Source organism: Salmo trutta, chromosome 30 (genome assembly GCF_901001165.1).
Source record: "Salmo trutta chromosome 30, fSalTru1.1, whole genome shotgun sequence".
Lineage (NCBI taxonomy): Eukaryota > Metazoa > Chordata > Actinopteri > Salmoniformes > Salmonidae > Salmo > Salmo trutta.
In genome coordinates, this window is record NC_042986.1 from 8941803 (window position 1) to 8960618 (window position 18816).

At 45.1% G+C, this 18816-nt stretch overlaps 1 protein-coding gene across 3 annotated transcripts in view; it reads left to right on the forward strand.

Moving 5' to 3' along the window:
- Positions 1-17949, forward strand: part of LOC115167852 (receptor tyrosine-protein kinase erbB-3) — a 30678-nt gene extending 12729 nt beyond the window's left edge. For 2 of the 3 annotated variants that reach the window (XM_029722534.1, XM_029722537.1), the window contains exons 7-28: positions 282-423; positions 571-684; positions 975-1092; positions 1204-1277; positions 1414-1504; positions 2100-2108; positions 2387-2589; positions 2876-3008; positions 3322-3415; positions 5502-5659; positions 5746-5799; positions 6297-6438; positions 6712-6930; positions 7185-7370; positions 7629-7787; positions 8403-8484; positions 8593-8739; positions 9085-9182; positions 14428-14601; positions 14752-14829; positions 15493-15793; positions 15925-17949. In XM_029722534.1, the coding sequence (XP_029578394.1) occupies positions 282-423; positions 571-684; positions 975-1092; positions 1204-1277; positions 1414-1504; positions 2100-2108; positions 2387-2589; positions 2876-3008; positions 3322-3415; positions 5502-5659; positions 5746-5799; positions 6297-6438; positions 6712-6930; positions 7185-7370; positions 7629-7787; positions 8403-8484; positions 8593-8739; positions 9085-9182; positions 14428-14601; positions 14752-14829; positions 15493-15793; positions 15925-17183 (4035 nt within the window). In that variant the 3' untranslated portion in view covers positions 17184-17949. The remainder of the gene's footprint in view (positions 1-281; positions 424-570; positions 685-974; positions 1093-1203; positions 1278-1413; positions 1505-2099; positions 2109-2386; positions 2590-2875; positions 3009-3321; positions 3416-5501; positions 5660-5745; positions 5800-6296; positions 6439-6711; positions 6931-7184; positions 7371-7628; positions 7788-8402; positions 8485-8592; positions 8740-9084; positions 9183-14427; positions 14602-14751; positions 14830-15492; positions 15794-15924) is intronic. The other variant, XM_029722536.1, reaches the window with a different exon arrangement.
- The last annotated feature ends 867 nt before the right edge of the window (positions 17950-18816 follow it).

Consider the following 18816-nt stretch of genomic DNA (forward strand, 5'->3'; position numbering starts at 1 on the left):
CTCTCTCTCTCTCTCTCTCACCCTCTCTCTCTCACACACTCTCTCTCTCTCTCTCTCTGTCTCTCTCTTTTTCTCTCTCTGTCTCTCTCTCAATTCAATTCTCTCTCTCTCGATCTAAACAGCTTTAAGTGATGGAGTAGCCCATTTAAGCCTAATAAGATTGATACAGTAAAGCAGTTTGTGATTCATTCCTGTTTATGTGTTTGTGTGTGTGCGCACGCTCGCATGTGTATGTGCGTGTGTGTTTGTGTGCGCGTGTGTGTCTACCTCCCTTCTCCCAGGCGTGCGGCCATTTCAACGACTCCAGGTCCTGTGTGCCCCAGTGTCCCCAGACTCTGATCTACAACAAGCAGACGTTTCAGATGGAGACGAACCCCAACGCCAAGTATCAGTACGGATCCATCTGTGTCTCCCACTGCCCCAGTGAGTAACCTCCCTGTGTGTGTGTGTGTGTGTATTCCATTGGTATTATAACATTCTTCCTTTTGAGTTTCGTATGTCTTACCTCCCTCCCTCCTTCCCCCCCTCTCTTCTCTCTCTCTCTCCCCCCTCCCTCTTTCCCCCGCGCAGCCCACTTCGTGGTGGACGGCAGCTCCTGTGTGAGTGGCTGTCCTCCAGACAAGAAGGAGGTGGAGAGGAGTGGTCAGAGGCAGTGTGAGCTCTGTGGAGGACTGTGCCCTAAAGGTAGATCCAGCAGTCAGTTACACACACCAGGACTCCATTCACTTTCAGTGGCTGTTGATTTACTGCTGCTAGATTGTGCTGGTAGCTTGTGCAAGGATTGCATGTGGTTATTTCTATCGTTTTTGGTCTGGTATGCGCATATTGATACAACACAGTATTCTCAATGACACACGTATGCACTGCGGGTCTTTGTGGTTAGGGTATTGAAGCATGGGTTAGTTACGAAGATCCATGATGACAGTTTTCCCATGACTAAAGAGGAGAACATCTCTCCCTGTTTGATAATCTAGCCTGTGAGGGCACAGGTCCTGAGCACAGACAAACGGTGGACTCCAGTAACATCGACAGCTTCATCAACTGCACCAAGATACAGGGCAGCCTGCACTTCCTGGTCACAGGGATTCTTGGGTAAGTGAGTTTATTAAACACGGAGCATTTGGGGTTCCACTGATTGTTTCATTGGTCCTCATCGTTGGTACATGTGTGTACTGTGGAGTAGAGCTGCTCTGTGTTTTCCAGTGATGACTATAAGAATATCCCACCTCTGGACCCTAAGAAGCTGGAGGTCTTCCGCTCTGTCCAGGAGATAACAGGTAAGTGTGTGTGTGTGCGCGTGCGCGTGTGTGTGTGCGTGTGTGTGTGTGTGTGTGCGTGTGTTATCTAGGTGCATATATTTGCATGCAGGTAAACTAAGGTTGCTTAACCATTGTATGTGTGTCTGCTGTCCAGATATCCTAGCCATCCAGTCGTGGCCTAAAGAACTGTCAGATCTGTCAGTGTTCTCCAATCTTACCACCATACAGGGAAGATCTCTTCACAAGTAAGGCTGTGTGTGTGTGTGTGTGTGTGTGTGTGTGTGTGTGTGTGTGTGTGTGTGTGTGTGTGTGTGTGTGTGTGTGTGTGTGTGTGTGTGTGTGTGTGTGTGTGTGTTTTCTAGCGTGCGTGTGTGTGTGTGTTTGCGTGCGTGCTTATGGGTGCGTGTGCACGTGTGACTATGTGTGTGTGTCAGAGGAGGCTGGTGGGAGGAGCTATAGGAGGACGGGCTCACAGTAATGGCTGGAATTGAAAATATGGAATTGAAAACGCATGTATTCCATTCCAGCCATTACAATGAGCCTGTCCTCCTATATCTCCTCCCACCAGCCTCCCCTGGTGTGTGTGGACGTGAGCAAGTCCTTATTTCTGTATAACTCAAATCTCGTGATGTGTTGTCATATAACACGATCCTGTCATTCGATCCGGATATGTCATTTAATGCTTTCCTCTGTTTGCTTTAATAATAGCAGAAGCTGCTTTTTGTGTGACCAGCTCATGCCAAGCCCCCTGTCATGCATGTCACAGGTGTATGTAATCCCTCTATCTCTCTCTTTGTGTCTCACCCTCCTGTCCCCTCTGCTCCCGATGTCCCTCTCCAGCGCAAAGAGGTATGGCTTGTGTTGTCTGCTTTTTTCCTAAACCAAAGCATAGCCTTAAGGCTGTCTAACACAGATAGTTTGTGATTGTGATGTTGTGATATCTTCATTAAGCTAGCTATTGCCATTTCTGTTTCTACAAAGGAAGTTGTATTTCATTGAATTGAATTGTTGTTTCCTTTTGAGGTTTAGGATGCTCTTCAAAAGTGGTCATTTGATGATATTAGAGATAGTTCTACTTCCATTTTCCCCTTGCCAATCTCAAACATGTATTTTCTCCTCTTGTCCAGGCGTTTCTCTCTGATGGTCATGCATGTTCCATCCATCACCGCTCTGGGCCTGCGTTCCCTGAGAGAGATCAGTGACGGCAACGTGTACCTCAGCAATAACGCCAACCTGTGTTACCACCACACAGTCAACTGGACACGCCTGTTCACCGGGCACGCCACGCGCCTCAACGACATCAAGGACAACAGGCCTCTGAGAGAGTGTGGTGAGGCTGGGCTTCAAAATGACATGAGAGTGGCATCTCAGCTACTGGCCTGAGATCTGCACGCTGAATTCCATTTTTTTGTTGACGTCAATTTTTGATTGAAGTGGAAGTCAGAGTTGCACATACTCTGAATAAGGCCTGCAGTTAGCATACAACATGGGAAACTGCTGTTTAGAAGTTCATTTAACCATAATCTGATAAAAAAATCATTTTACAGACCGTCCTGTGTTAGCAGTTTTGTGACGTTCATGTATTTATGTATGTTGTTGATGTATGTTGTTTACAGTTGAGGAGGGCCACGTGTGTGACCCACTGTGTTCAGACTCAGGCTGCTGGGGCCCGGGGCCCGAACAGTGTCTCTCCTGCAGGAACCACAGCCGAGACTCTACCTGTGTGGCACACTGCAACTTCTACACAGGGTCAGTGTGACTGAAAGAGAGAGACAAGAGAGAGAGAGACAGCCAGAGAGAGAGAGACAGAGAAAGAGAGACAGAGAGAGAGACAGGGAGAGACAGACAGAGAGACAGAGAGAGAGAGAGAGATAGATACAGATATATATATATATATATATATATATATATATAGAGAGATACAGTTAGAGTTACAGTTACAATTAGAGTTACAGTTACAGTTACAGTTAGAGTGGGCTGGCTCTGGCTTTGGTGTGTGCGTGTGTTTGTGAGTCTGCTGTGTGTTTAACCATCACTCTGTTGTGTCTCTCTTACCCACCAGTCAGCCTAGAGAGTTTGCGGGGCCTAAGGGGGAGTGTGTCACCTGTCATCCAGAGTGTCATCCGCAGGAAGGGAGGGACAGCTGTACTGGACCGGTACTCTCTCTCTCTTTCTCACTATCTTTCTCTCCCTCTTTCTCGCTCTCTCTAAATCCCTCTCTCTTTCTCTCTCAATCTCTCTCTGTCTCTTTCTCTCTCTCTTTCTCTAAATCTCTCTCTGTCTCTCTCTCTCTCTCTCTGTCTCTCTCTCTCTGTCTCTCTCTCCCCCTTTCTCTCTCTCTCTTTCTCTCTCTCTCTCTCTCAATCTCTCTCTGTCTCTCTCGCTATCTCTTTCTCTCTCTCTCTCAAATTCATATTGTTTTATTGGCATGAAAAACATTGTGTAAATATTGTCAAAGCATCAATGTATACAATATACAGAGAGACCAGTTTATTAGATACTATTATTAGTTCGGACACCCCTTTGCCTCGGGGCATACATTCTACAAGGCGTGGTGTCGAAACGTTGCTTAATTGGTGTCAAGGGACCGAACGTCTGCCAGGAAAACATTCCCCACACCATAGCACCACCGCCACCAGCCTGTACCGTTGGCACCAGGCAGGAGAGGACCATGGACTCATGCTGCTAAGCCAAATCCTGACTCTGCCAACGGCATGACGCAACAGGAACCTGGATTCAATGTTTTTCTATTCCTCAGTTGTCCAGTGTTGGTGATCACATGTCCACTAGAGCCACTTCTTCTTGTGTTTAGCTGATAGGAGTGGAACCCGGTGGGGTCGTCTGCTGCAATAGCCCATCCATGACAAGGACCAACGAGTTGTGTGTTCCGAGATGTCGTTCTGCACACCACTGTTTGTTTTCACCCACAGGACTGCCGCTGACTGGATGTCGCACCATTCTCTGTAAACCCTAGACACTATCGTGCGTGAAAAGCCCAGGAGGACGGCGGTTTCTGAGAAACTGGAACCTGCACGCCTGGCCCCGACGTTCATACCACGCTCAAAGTCGCTTAGGTCACACGGTTGCCCATGCTAACGTAATTGAATGCCTCGATGCCTGTCTACCTGCTTTATATAGCAAGCCATGGCCACGTGACTCACTGTCTGTAGGAGCAAACCATTTTCCTGAATGCGAGGGTGTACCTAATTAACATTGTGATGAAAAATTCCTAAAATAGTACATAATAATCTATTACAATAGTAATAATAATATTTGTTGAAATAACAACAATAGAATGACAACAGTGGATAGTAATAGAAACAATAATGGGAACAATAATAGTCTAAACATCTCTCTCTCTCTCTCTATCATCCTCCCGATCTCTCTCTCAATCTCCCTAGCAACTAACCCCCAGTGCAACTAACCCTCGATCTCCCTAGCAACTAACCCCCAGTGCTACCTTCACCCATTCAGTTTATAAGTTAAAGGATGGAAATGATTACGGCCGCGGTCTAATACGTCGACGCTGTTCTTGGCTTTTCGTTCTCTCATTCCTCAGATGATTTGGTGTCTGACTTATTTTGTTAGGGTGGTAGTGAACTCAGTCATGTCCTCCCACTCTCACTCTGTTTTCACAGTGGTCTGTTGTGTTTTCTGGGATCTTCCTGTTGCTGAGGACCACACTGTTACGTGATAGGCATTTGTTTGCTTTTGGCTTATCAGTATTTCGCCCTAATCGTATGTGACATTGTATTTTAACTCTAAACGGGGATGACTCATTTGGTAGCTAACCCACTCACACACCTTTCCACATCGCATGCCCTGTGCGTGATGTCATGTACCGCAATACAATGGGAATAACGCCAAGCCAAACAGGGTGGACTAGTTCTACCTCCTTCCATTTCGTTATTTGAAATCAACTCTGCAGTACATTGCCCATTAGATATCAGAAAACACATCAGCTTCTATTTTTTGATTTGACTGAGTGTCTAAGAATGAGTCATGCGGAGACGCATTTGCAGAAAGAGCGCCGAAAATGTTTCACTGTTCATCAGTATAGTAGCTTGTATGCCCTCTCTCCTCACAATGGTAACGGATTTCTCTCTCTCCTTCTTTCTCTCTCCCTCCCTCCCTCCCTCTCTCTCTCTCCTTCTTTCTCTCTCTTTCCCTCACCCCCCCCCTCTCTCTCTCTTTCCTTCTTTCTCTGTCTCTCTTGTTTTTCTCTCTCTCCCCGTCTCTCAGGGGTCTGATGAGTGTGTGGTGTGTTCCAGTCTGAGAGACGGTCCTCACTGTGTGCCCTCCTGCCCCAGTGGGGTGAACGGAGAGAACGGGCAGTTCATCTTCAAGTACCCCAACAAGGACAGCTACTGTGAGCCCTGCCATGTCAACTGCACACAGGGGTGCGTGTGTGTATGTGAGTGAGGGTGCGTGTGGGTGTGTGTGTGCATGCGTGTGCTGCAGAGTAATGCTGTGCCTCTTGTTGCAGGTGCTCGGGTCCAGGATTGAGTGGCTGCATAGACAACACTAGACACGCCACTAGGTGAGTGGCTGCATAGACAACACTAGACACGCCACTAGGTGAGTGTCTCCCCCTGCTGGAAGTTATATGAAAACACCCCCCCCCCCCCACTCAAACAAATCAAATGAAATTGTATTGGTCACATGCTCCGAATACAACAGGTGTAGACTTTACAGTGAAATGCTTACTTACGAGCCCATTCCCAACAGTGCAGAGTTAAAAAGTAAGACAAATATTTGCTAAATAACACAATAAAAACAACAACGAGGGTATATACAAGGAGTACCTGTACGGAGTCAATGTGCAGGGGTATGAGGTAGTTAAGGTAATACAGTATGTACATCTGGGTAGGTGTAAAAGTGACTAGGCAATCAGGATATATAAAATGTGTGTGTGTGTGTGTGTGTTGGAGTGTCAGTGTAGTATGTGTGAGTGTGTGGGTAGAGTCTAGTGAGTGTACATAGAGCCAGTGCAAAAAAATGACAATAAAGAAATAAATGCCAATCTTTCTCCTGTAGCCCTCAGATCACAGGGATAGCGTTGGGAGTGCCGGCTGCCCTCATAGTCTGCCTGGCGTTGTTTGTGTTGGGCATGCTGTACCACCGTGGCCTGGCCATCCACAGGAAGAGAGCCATGAGGAGGTATCTGGAAAGTGGAGAGGTAAACTCCTTTGGGAACTACAGCAACTTAAATGACAGTCATTTCTGCAGAGCTGAGAGAAATATTGGATGTACAGTATCAGGAAGTCTAATATAGACCCATTGTATCCAATGCACTTGTGCATTCATGTAATGTGAACTAGTGTGTTTGTGTGCTAATGTACTCGTGTGTGTGTGTGTGTGTGTGTGTGTGTGTGTGTGTGTGTGTGTGTGTGTGTGTGTGTGTGTGTGTGTGTGTGTGTGTGTGTGTGTGTGTGTGTGTGTGTGTTGCCAGAGTTTTGAGCCGCTGGGGCCAGGAGAGAAGGGAGCCAAAGTTCATGCCCGGATCCTGAGGGCCCCAGAGCTGAAAAAGGTCAAAGTCCTGGGCTCTGGAGTGTTTGGCACCGTACACAAAGGCCTGTGGATCCCTGAGGGAGACTCGGTGAAGATTCCTGTAGCCATAAAGACCATCCAGGACCGCACAGGCAGACAGACCTTCACCGAGATCACTGATGTAAGAACCACACGCTCTTAACACACCGACACTGAGTAACTATACTAACCTCTAGACGGAATGCACTAGAATCCCTTGTCACCAGATATGTTTGTGTTACGGAGGTGGGTTTTATTGAAGACTAACCTTGCCTGAGACCTAAATGCTTGCGTCAGCTCCCTGTAGCTAATGTCTGGGCTTTAGCTCAGTGAGCTTACACAGTCTTGTGGCACTGTCTGATTCCCTCTCTCACTCTTGTGTGTGCTCCCGTGCAGCACATGTTGTCCATGGGCAGTCTGGACCACCCCTACATCGTCAGGCTCTTAGGTGTCTGCCCAGGTGCCAGTCTCCAGCTGGTCACCCAGCTCAGCAGCCAGGGGTCCTTACTGGAGCACATCAGGCAACACAAAGACAGCCTGGACCCGCAGAGACTGCTCAACTGGTGTGTGCAGATAGCTAAGGTAAGGTCACAGGGTCACGATCAATAAACAGTAGAACCCTTTTTGGTTCCAGGACCCGTTCACCTCAAAGAACCCTTAATGAACTCCTTTAAAAACCCTTTGGTGAAAACGTTCTACCTGGAACCAAAACATTTTTTTCTTACTATGGTACAGCAGAGAAAAAACCCCATTATGGTTCTATTATTGACTCTCTAGTATTTCTTTTTGACTGTTATTATCAGGTCTCTATAATGACATCTTTGTGTGTCTTCTCTTCAGGGCATGTACTACCTAGAGGAGCACTGTATGGTGCACAGGAATCTGGCTGCGAGGAACGTGATGCTGAAAAGTGATTATTTCGTCCAGATTTCTGACTACGGCGTGGCTGACTTGCTCTATCCCGATGACAAGAAATATGTCTACAGTGACAGTAACAAGGTAATCAGGATTCAGGACTCCGTAATTCATCTATCAAGATATAATATTTCACAAGTCGTTGTCCAGTATAACAGACAGAATGAGCTTCCTGTCACACCTGCTCCCGCTCTTCCCCCCCTGGCGCTCGAGGGCACCAGGCTCCCCAGCATTGCGCACTCCTGCCACAATCATTACGCACACCTGATGACATTATTACGAATAAGAGTGAGAATATTTGTATTTGTCAAACGCCAACCAAGCATCGATCATCATGTTACCAGAATAAAACCCTCGATATTTATAGGAAAGGAACATCAAGATCACTGTGCACTTTCATCACCCTGTGAAGTTCATCATAACTTATTTCATCTGTAGCCTAATAAACTGCTTGGTTTCCCTAGTCATATTGGGAGGACCACACACCATACCATCGCGTTTCTTCTCGATATGATGGTTATTATATCAATATTTGCATATAAAGGCATTTCCACCGCCATTTCTCCCATCATACATTTTACCAACACAGAAAGATCTCACCATGTAGAACCAACAAATAATCTGAAACGTCCTGTTTCCATCACAGCTGTCGTGATATCTTTTTATATGGTATGGAAACGTGGTTTATGTTACTTCCAGACTCCCATAAACATAAAATGGATGGCCCTGGAGAGCATCCTGTTCCGAAGATACACTCATCAGAGTGATGTCTGGAGTTACGGTAAGACAGCATGATCGTCATTTTATAACATGTAGGTTTGTGTATGTACAGTGTGTCTGTCCGTCCCGTCCGTCTGTCATCAATATGCATCACCTCTCCCGTCTCCAGGAGTGACAGTGTGGGAGATGATGTCATTTGGGGCAGAGCCCTACGCCTCCATGCAGCCACAGGACGTGCCCAGTCTACTGGAGAAGGGAGAGCGTCTGTCCCAGCCCCACATCTGCACCATAGACGTGTACATGGTCATGGTTAAGTGTGAGTAACCGTACAAAGTAATGTACACACTATGCACATCCAACGACCGACACAACTGCCGTGGGATACGAGGAAAAATACCAGCACACTTTTGAAATTCTCCTAACTTTATGGGTACGGTTTTAACCACAAACGATCTCCATCAGAATATTAATAGTTGAAATGCTGTTATTAAAATGACGTGTTCTCCTTCTTTTCCATTGGGTGACTAACACAAAACATACCTCTCACTCGGTGCTCTTTGACACACGCAAACAATCTCATACTCTTACAGTATATGCATGGTGCCAGCCGCTGCACCCAGCAACCTTGGACATTAAAAATCCTATTGTTTTCTATTACCAGGCTGGATGATTGACGAGAATATTCGACCAACCTTCAAAGAGCTGGCCAATGACTTTATTCGCATGGCAAGAGACCCACCTCGCTACCTTGTCATCAAGGTAAGGAAAAGATTACAGTACTATATTACTTTCCTGTCTATACGCTATGGAAGTGATGTAGCCTTGTAGTTTTGAACTTTTGTAGGCTTTTTGAAGTGTCTTTAAAATGGGCAGAAATGTAGCGCAATGGTCTTCAGCGTAAATACTTCATAAAATGTATTTGGTAGAAGTAAAGTCATCTACAAACACTAATATAATTGAATTGTACATATACAGTGGGATCTGGAGATAATGGATCATGTCGTTGTTGTGTGTGTAGGTGGCAGGGAAGTCAGGCGCAGGAGAAACCAACTTGGTGTAACTGGAGTAGTTTAATATTATAAAACAAACTCCAAAAAAAACAACGTACATAAAATTAACATGGGTGAACATAACCGTCACACACCTATACAACATTCACGAACACATAACCACAAACAATCTCCGACAAGGACATGAGAGGAAACAGAGGGTTAAATACACAGCATGTAATTAATGGGATTGGAACCAGGTGTGTAGGAAGACAAGACAAAACCAATGGAAAATGAAAAATGGATCAATGATGGCTAGAAGACCGGTGACGTCGACCGCCGAGCACCACCCGAACAAGGAGGGGCATCGACTTCGGCAGAGGTCGTGACAGATCATTTGATAAAGATGAGCAAAAAAGACTGAATAGAATAAATGATACAAATACTGAGTTATATTGTATGCTCAGAAAATTTTGAAAATTACATAATTTTATACTAATATAATTGCTCAGAGAAAGAGATTTGGTTTCACGAGTAATAAAACAAAATCTAAAAGAGATAGGTGTCAATCATTTTGACCCCTCTGTTTTCAATACTCTAGCACCCTGCCCTTGCTATGACACTGAGCCTTTTTCAGAAATGTTTTATGAGATTGGAGAACACATTGGGAGGGATCTTAGACCATTCCTCCATACAGAATATTTCCAGATCCTTGATATCCTTCGTCTGTGCTGATGGACTGCCCTCTTCAATTCAAACCACAGGTTTTCAATGGGGTTCAAGTCCAAAGACTGAGATGGCCATTGCAAAATGTTGATTTTGTGGTCAATTAACCATTTCTTAGTGGATTTTGATGTCTGCTATGTGTTATTGTCTTGCTGAAAGAACCACTTGCGGATCTTCCAGGTTTCATAGGCAGCAGCCCCATAGAGATGATATGATGCCTTAAAACAAATGTAATATACACTACAACTTAAATATTTTATTAAAGTAAAGTAATATGAATAAATGATGGTTAATAAGTGATAAGAAGTAATGGGAAGTCACTACCATCATGAGACTTTTATTAATTGTTTTATTCCAGATCCTTGATATCCTTTGTCTATGCTTATGGACTCCGCTCTTCAATTCAAACCACAGGTTTTCAATGGGGTTCAAGTCCGGAGACTGAGATGGCCATTTCAAAATGTTGATCTTGTGGTCACTTCTTTGTGGATTTTTTTTAAATAATAAAAAAAAAATGTTTACTCCGAATTTTGTGATGACGATCTTGTCTCATTGCTGCAGCTCCCCAACGGGCTCGGGAGAGGCGAAGGTCAAGTCATTCGTTCTCCGAAACTTGACCCACCAAACCGCGCTTCTTAACACCCGCTTAACCCGGAAGCCAACTGCAACAATGTGTTGGAGGAAACACTGATCAACTGACAACCGAAGTCAGCCTGAAGGCACCCGGCCAAACCCTCCCCTAACCCGGACGACGCTGGGCCAATTGTGCGCCGCCCCATGGGACGCCCGGTCACGGCCGGTAATGACACAGGATCGAACCCCAGGCTGTAGTGACGCCGCAAAACTCTGCGATGCAAAGAAGGCGCCACTCGGGAGGCCTTCTTTGTGGATTTTGATTAGTACTTGGGGTTATTGTCTTGCTGGAAGATCCACTTGTGACCAAGTTTCAGCCTTCTGACAGCAGCAACAAGGTTTTTGGATAAAATGGCCTGGTACTGGGTAAAGTTCATGATGGCGTTGACCTTAACAAGGGCCCCAGGACCAGTGGAAGCAAAATATCCCCATAACAGCAAAGATCCACCACCACATTTTACAGTAGGGATGAGGAACATTACATGACCAAAAGTATGTGGACACCTGCTTGTTGAACATCTCATTCCAAAATCATGGGCAATAATATGGAGTTGGTCCCCCCTCTGCTGCTATAACAGCCTCCACTCTTCTGGGAAGGCTTTCCACTAGATGTTGGAACTTTGCTGAGGGGACTTCCATTCAGCCACAAGAGCATTGAGGTCGGACACTGATGTTGGGCGATAAGGCCTGGCTCGCAGTCGGTATTCCAATTCATCCCAAAGGTGTTTGATGGGGTTGCGGTCAGGGCTCTGTGCAGGCCAGTCAAGTTCATAAACACCAATCTTGACAAACCATTTCTGTATGGCCCTTCAGCATTGTCATGCTGAAACAGGGAAGAGCCATCCCCAAAATGTTGCCACAAAGTTTGAAGCACAGAATCGTCTAGAATGTCATTGTCTGCTGTAGCGTTACGATTTCCCTTCACTGGAACTAAGGGGCCTAGCCCGAACCATGAAAAACAGCCAGAGACCATTTGTCCTCCTTCACCAAACTTTACAGTTGGCACTATGCATTGGGGCAGGTAGCGTTCTCCTGGCATCCGCCAACGCCAGATTTGTCCGTTGGACTGCCAGATGGTGAAACGTGATTCATTACTCCTGAGTACAATTGATGTGAGCTTTACACCACTCCAGCCGATGCTTGACATTAAGCATTGTGATCTTAGGCTTGTGTGCGGCTGCTCGGCCATGGAGACTCTTTTCATGAAGCTCCCGACGAACAGTTCTTGTGCTTACGTTGCTTCCAGAGGCAGTTTGAAGTGTTGCAACTGAGGACAGACGATTTTTACGTGCTACATGCTTCAGCACTCGACGGTCCCGTTCTGTGAGCTTGTGTGGCCTACGACTTTGCGGCTGAGCCGTTGTTGCTCCTAGACATTGGAAAGGTGGCATCCTATGACTGTGCCGCGTTGAAAGTCACTGAGCTCTTCAGCAAGGATATTCTACTGCCAATGTTTGTCTATGGAGCTTGCATGGCTATCTGCTCGATTTTATACACCTGTCAGCAATGGGTGTGCCTGAAATAGCCGAATCCACTAATTTGAAGGCATGTCCACATACTTTTGTATATATAGTGTATTTTCTGCATATGCATTGTTCTTTTCAAGGCCAATACCATCATTGGTGTGCATGGCCAAAGACCTCTATTTTCATGTCATCTGACCATAACACTGCCTGGAGTTAAATGGCATTGGCACTTGAATTGGAACCAGTACTATAGTCAACTGCATTGAAAGATAAATACGGTATAGGCTACACAGGTTTATATTTAAATCAATTGAACTCTATTTTGCTTCTTTTTTACTTTTATCTTTATTTAACTAGGCAAGTCAGTTAAGAACAAATTCTTATTTACAATGACAGCCTACCTGGGCCAATTGTGCGCCACCCTATGGGTCTCCCAATCACAGCCAGTTGTGATACAGCCTGGAATCGAACCAGGGTCTGTAGTGACACCTCTAGCATTGAGATGAAGTGCGTCAGACCACTGCGCCACTCGGGAGCCCTTAAAATTTGCTAATAGTAGTCTGTAATTTGTGCCTAAATATATTTCATGATGTGTAATGACGTGTGCAGTTGTGTTCTAAATTTGTGATTTACTGCATTATTAAAGGGTAAGTAGTTGTGCTGAGCGATTAGTGCTTTTTGATGTTGCTTTGGTTTCAGTTCGATTATTAAAAAATAATCACTTCTTTTTTTTCCAGTTTGAATTATTATAATTTTTTTAAACATTAAATGGACTATGCATTACGTGGGTTGAATGCTGTAACGATGCAGAATGAAACAATTAATAAAAGTCTCATGATGGTAGTGACTTCCCATTACTTCTTATCACTTATTAACCATCATTTATTCATATTACTTTACTTTAATAAAATATTTAAGTTGTAGTGTATATTACATTTGTTTTAAGGCATCATATCATCTCTATGGGGCTGCTGCCTATGAAACCCGGAAGATCCACAAGTGGTTCTTTCAGCAAGACAATAACACATAGCAGACATCAAAATCCACTAAGAAATGGTTAATTGACCACAAAATCAACATTTTGCAATGGCCATCTCAGTCTTTGGACTTGAACCCCATTGAAAACCTGTGGTCCATAAGCACAGACGAAGGATATCAAGGACCTGGAAATATTCTGTATGGAGGAATGGTCTAAGATCCCTCCCAATGGGTTCTCCAATCTCATAAAACATTTCTGAAAAAGGCTCAGTGTCTTTATCCTCACAAAGGGAGGGTACTGGAGTATTGAAAACATGGGATCCAATAAATATTATGATTTATTTATTTTTAACTTGTTAAACAAAATGTCTTTCTCTGAGCAATTTTATTAGCATAAAATAAAATAGTTGAAAAAAACTGGAGCATACATTATACAGGTAAATAAAGGAAACACCAACATAAAGTGTCTTTAATAGGGCATTGGGGCACCACGAGCCAGATCAGCTTCAATACACCTTGGCATAGATTCTACAAGTGTCTGGAACTCTATTGGAGGGATGCGACACCATTCTTCCACGAGAAATTCCATCATTTGGTGTTTTGTTGATGGTGGTGGAAAACGCTGTCTCAGGAATCGCTGCCACTCCATAATCTCCCATAAGTGTTCAGTGACTGTCATCCTATGGGTGCATAGCCATGGTAGCCAAAATAGTGGCCTTCCCAGAACGTTTATACATGACCCTAAGCACAATGGGGTGTTAAATGCTTAATTAACTCAGGAACCACATCTGTGTGGAAGCACCTACTTTCAATATACTTTATATCCGTCATTTACTCAGGTATTTTCATTATTTTGGCAGTTACCTGTAGCTCAGTATTAGTATTATTTATTTTAGCAAGAGATCCAATAATTCCGGTCTCCACTTTATCTCAAATGACCACATTTTTTATTAGGGGACTGACCCCGGAGGTATGACGTAATGCCTCGTCACTTTCATAGCGTATTCCAAGTCCCTGAGTGGCCCATTGACAGAAGTCATTGGGCTTGTTTGACTGACTGATCTACAAAGAACCTTGCGTCATAAATAACTATTCATTATTATTTTTAGATCAGTCAGTCAGTCACAATTTACCCATGATATATTTTTTTCTCACAATTGACGGTTTTGATCCTCTCGAACGCGGCCCTTATTAATGATGCTTTGCCTATAGGACAGAGGAGAGGCGGGGCCAGAAGAATCCCACCAACGGGGATCAGCGCTTGCCAATTTGGAAGCGGGCCTGGAGGACCAGGATGAAGAGGGATTGGAGGACGGTTTGGCCACACCTCCTCTCACCTTGTCCCCATCCAGGACTCTGTCTCGCTTGAGGATGAGCTCATATAGGGTACATCTTACTTACAGTATCCTGCACACATAACTCGAATTTCGGCACTAATCACTCATTGGCATCTATTAAGTTACGCACACAAATTTCTAGTCATAAAATGACAGTGGGAACTTTAACCACTCTCGCTCTCTCTCTTTGACCTCTCAGAGTTCCAGTGCGACCTCTCAGGCTGGACCAGTAGGGTACCTACCCATGACCCCCGGCCCCGGAGATAACCCCTGTCAGGTGAGACACCACAACTCATCACACATCACAGCTAAGGAGATCTTGATATTAGCACCGTCATTTCCTACCTTCGAATAGCCAGACACCACTGGCCCTAACACATCACATCTTCAGGACAAGAGGTCGTGACCTTATAATACAGCCAGACACCACAGGCCCTAACACATCACATCTTCAGGACAAGAGGTCTTGACCTTATAATACAGCCAGACACCACAGGCCCTAACACATCACATCTTCAGGACAAGAGGTCGTGACCTTATAATACAGCCAGACACCACAGGCCCTAACACATCACATCTTCAGGACAAGAGGTCGTGACCTTATAATACAGCCAGACACCACAGGCCCTAACACATCACATCTTCAGGACAAGAGGTCGTGGCCTTATAATACAGCCAGACATATTTAGTTGCGAGCAATGAGTAGTGTGACTCCCCTTTGCCAAATGGCTTTGTTTAAATCAGTATTATGGCTAAATATTGCCAAAAGGCAATAACTGCTCTAGGAAGTTCAGACACATTAAAAATATTATTTTGGGTTCATCTCTATCCCACTGCCAGTCCCATTTGGTGGTGATATTTATGAAGATAGTAAGGTTGATGATGATGATTTTGTGTAATGTTTTCCTCAAACTCTTTCTATTGTGTGAACTTCTTACAGCTGTTCTCCCAGCGCTCTCGTCTGAACTCAGCTCGGACGCTGTCGGAGGGGTCAGAGGGCAGTGGCCTGGACAATGAGCTGGCGGAGGGAGTGTCACTGAGTGGCAGCCTGCGCAGGCAGCAGCTCAGGGCTGGCAGGGACAGTAGTGGCAGTAGTACCCACCACACCTCCACCACCATGGTGCATAGGAGCCAATCTGCAGTCTCAAAGTCACCCTCCTACAGGCCTGAGAAGGAGGAGGAGGAGGAGGAGGACCACTATGGATATGTACTGCCTGGAGTGTTGGGCACTCCTGAGAGAGGTGAGAGGGAGCGGTGACCCCTGGATGTGACGGCTACACAGCAAATGGATGTGATAATGTTTTGAAATCGGTTTTGATGGAGTGATTCTAAGTTCTATTCTCTAATATCTGTTTTCTCCTTTCCATGGTAGATTCTCTCCTGTCTTGCTCACCCTCCAGAACTTCTCACCTAGGTAGAGCATCTCTCAGGGGCTCTAGGAGCTTTAAGAATCCACTGTCACCATTGGCAACCATCTCAGACCCCACCGAGGACTATGAGCTGATGACCAAACAGCCGTCCCCTCTGCCCCGCTCCCCCAGAGTCACCTCTGTACAGATAGAAGGGCCTTCAACTGTCCTATGGAGTAAAACTTCTCCTCTGCCCTCCCCTACCTACAATACAGCACCCTCACCACTAGAGGGGGACTCGCTGATGCAAGGGGACTCTCCAAGCACTGCAGCTGCTCTGAGGGGAAGCCAGAGGCCAGCAGAGGTCACTGACAGTTCTGTGGCTGTAGTTGTATCAGTTGTATCAGTAGAGGGAGAGGACCTGCAGCCGCTGTCTGAGAGGCCTGACAGTGGAGCTGCTTTGTTTGGCAACCGAGGGGCCTCTCAGGGTCAGGGGAGGCCAGAGCAGGGGGCAGTAGTGGAGTATGAATACATGGACATTTGCAGCACCATGAACACCACAGACACAAAGAGACCCATCTTGGAGAGGCATGAGAGCCGAGCAGCTGACTTGAGGAGGACAGTGGCAGAAGAACGAGAGAGAGAAGAAGGAAAGAGTCAAGACCTAGAGGAGGAAGAAAGGAAGGATGATGAAGCTGGAGAGGAGGATGATGTTTACCAGTATACTAATAAACAACCCAGACTCCTCCGAGAGAGCAGCCGAGAGGTGGGGCCCAGCCCCAAGCCCAGCCTCCGCTCCAAACCCAGCCTCAGCCCCAAGCCCAGCCTCAGCCCCAAGCCCAGCCTCAGCCCCAAGCCCAGCCTCCTCCCCAAGCCCACTCTTAGCCCCAAGCCCAGCCTCAGCCCCAAGCCCAGCCTCAGCCCAAAACCCAGCTTCAGCCCCAGCCCTAACCCAAGGCCAGATGGCTCCACAGCTATGGTAGAGAGCCAGGTGGAGGAGTATGAAGAGATGGATGCCTTTGGAGGGGACTCCAGGGGCTCCCAGCGAGTGGACCACCAGGAGGCAGAGTACCAGAACCTCCCAGTCCTAGGGAAGGGGAGGGCCACCACAGCTGAGGTGGAGGGGGGTACGAGCACCAGGTGTGCCGGGCTGGGGGTGGAGGGGTACATCAAAGTGTGCTCCGGTGTGGGCGTGGTAGAGCCAAGCAGCAACACATCCTTTGACAACCCTGACTACTGGCACAGCAGACTGTTCCTCAAGGCAGATGCTGTGCGCACATAATGATGTGGACTGAGAAAACAACAACCATGATGATGCAAGCACAGACAAATATATTTGATATAATCATGTATCAGGCTCTGGTGCAGCTCAACTGGTAATGTAGCGTTCTTTTAGCGCTACATTACTGGCTGAAGGCTTTTATTTTGTAATGTAGTGTATGTATTCTCAGTTAGATTACATCATCCATCCAAACCTCATGAACCAAAGAAACATACGGGAAAAAATGTCCTATGTAGCGTTGATGTTATCTATCCATTTATGGTGACATCACAGTCTTCAGAAATGTAACCAAGTCGGCAGCTCAACATGAAAGGATAGCCTAAACTGTCAATAAGTCAAAGGCAAATAGTACAGGGAGAAATATATAGACATAGCATACAAAATGTACATAGACAGACATAGCATGTATACATAAAGCAGAAATAGGCGGCCAACGTACACACACTAATGCTGGATCAAATTCCTGTGTTTGCACTTCAACTTGTTCCACTTCCTGGTGAAGCCAATGTTTACCTACGTGGAACCTCGAGGTTCCATGGGTGAGGTCTGCCATGTAATGTAAATTTGTAGCTTATAGTTTGCTAAATGAAATGAAGTATTCTTGGTGAACATTTATGAATGAATTTCAGTCATGTATTGGCTATGTTATTGCAAGTGATTGGAGACGAGCACTGTTTTGTCAAAAAAATGTATACGTTTTCATGTGATATAATGTGAATTGCTGTCATGAAAAATTAATACTGATACATATAATTGTTTTACAACAGTTTGGAGTTTTGAATTTGATTGTGTGTGTGTGTCTGTACTTGAACAGAGCTATGCTCAATCATGAGGCATCAAAGCCAAAGGAACTGAATAATATTAAGAAATGCTATAGATGGAATGAAAGTAGTGTGGATAATCTAACAAAAAACACTTAGATAACAACAAATTCAATCGCTTCTAGACAATTTCCTGGACAAAATGTTTCACTGTAATAGTGACGGTGTAAACTTAGCACTAGAAAACCTAAACAGTATATTTGACCTCTTAACTTCAAATCTATCAAATCTAAACATTTCAAGCAGACAACCTAAGAAATTTAATTACAGTGACAAATAGTTTGATGAAGAATGCAAAAACCTAAGAAAGAAATTAAGAAACCTGTCCAACCAAAAACAGAGACCCAGAAAACCTGAGTCTACACCTTCACTATGGTGAATCACTAAAACAATACAGAAATACACTACGGAAAAAGAAGGAACAGCACGTCAGAAATCAGCTTAATGTAACTGAAGAATCCATAGACTCTAACCACGTCTGGGAAAATTGGAAAACAAACTTGGAAAACAAACAACAACACGATAAACCACTTCTCCAATCTTTTTGGCTCTATAACAAAGAACAAAGCAAAAACATATACTACATGATCAAATACAAATCTTAGAATCAACTATAAAAAGACTACCAGAACCCACTGGATTCTCCAAATACATTGAATGATCTACAGGACAAAATACAAACCCTCCAACCCAAAAAGGCCTGTGGGGTTGATGGTATGCTAAATGATAACATATACAGACCACAAATTCCAATTGGCTATACTTAAACTCTCCTCAGCTCTGGCATATTCCCCAATATTTGGAACCAAGGA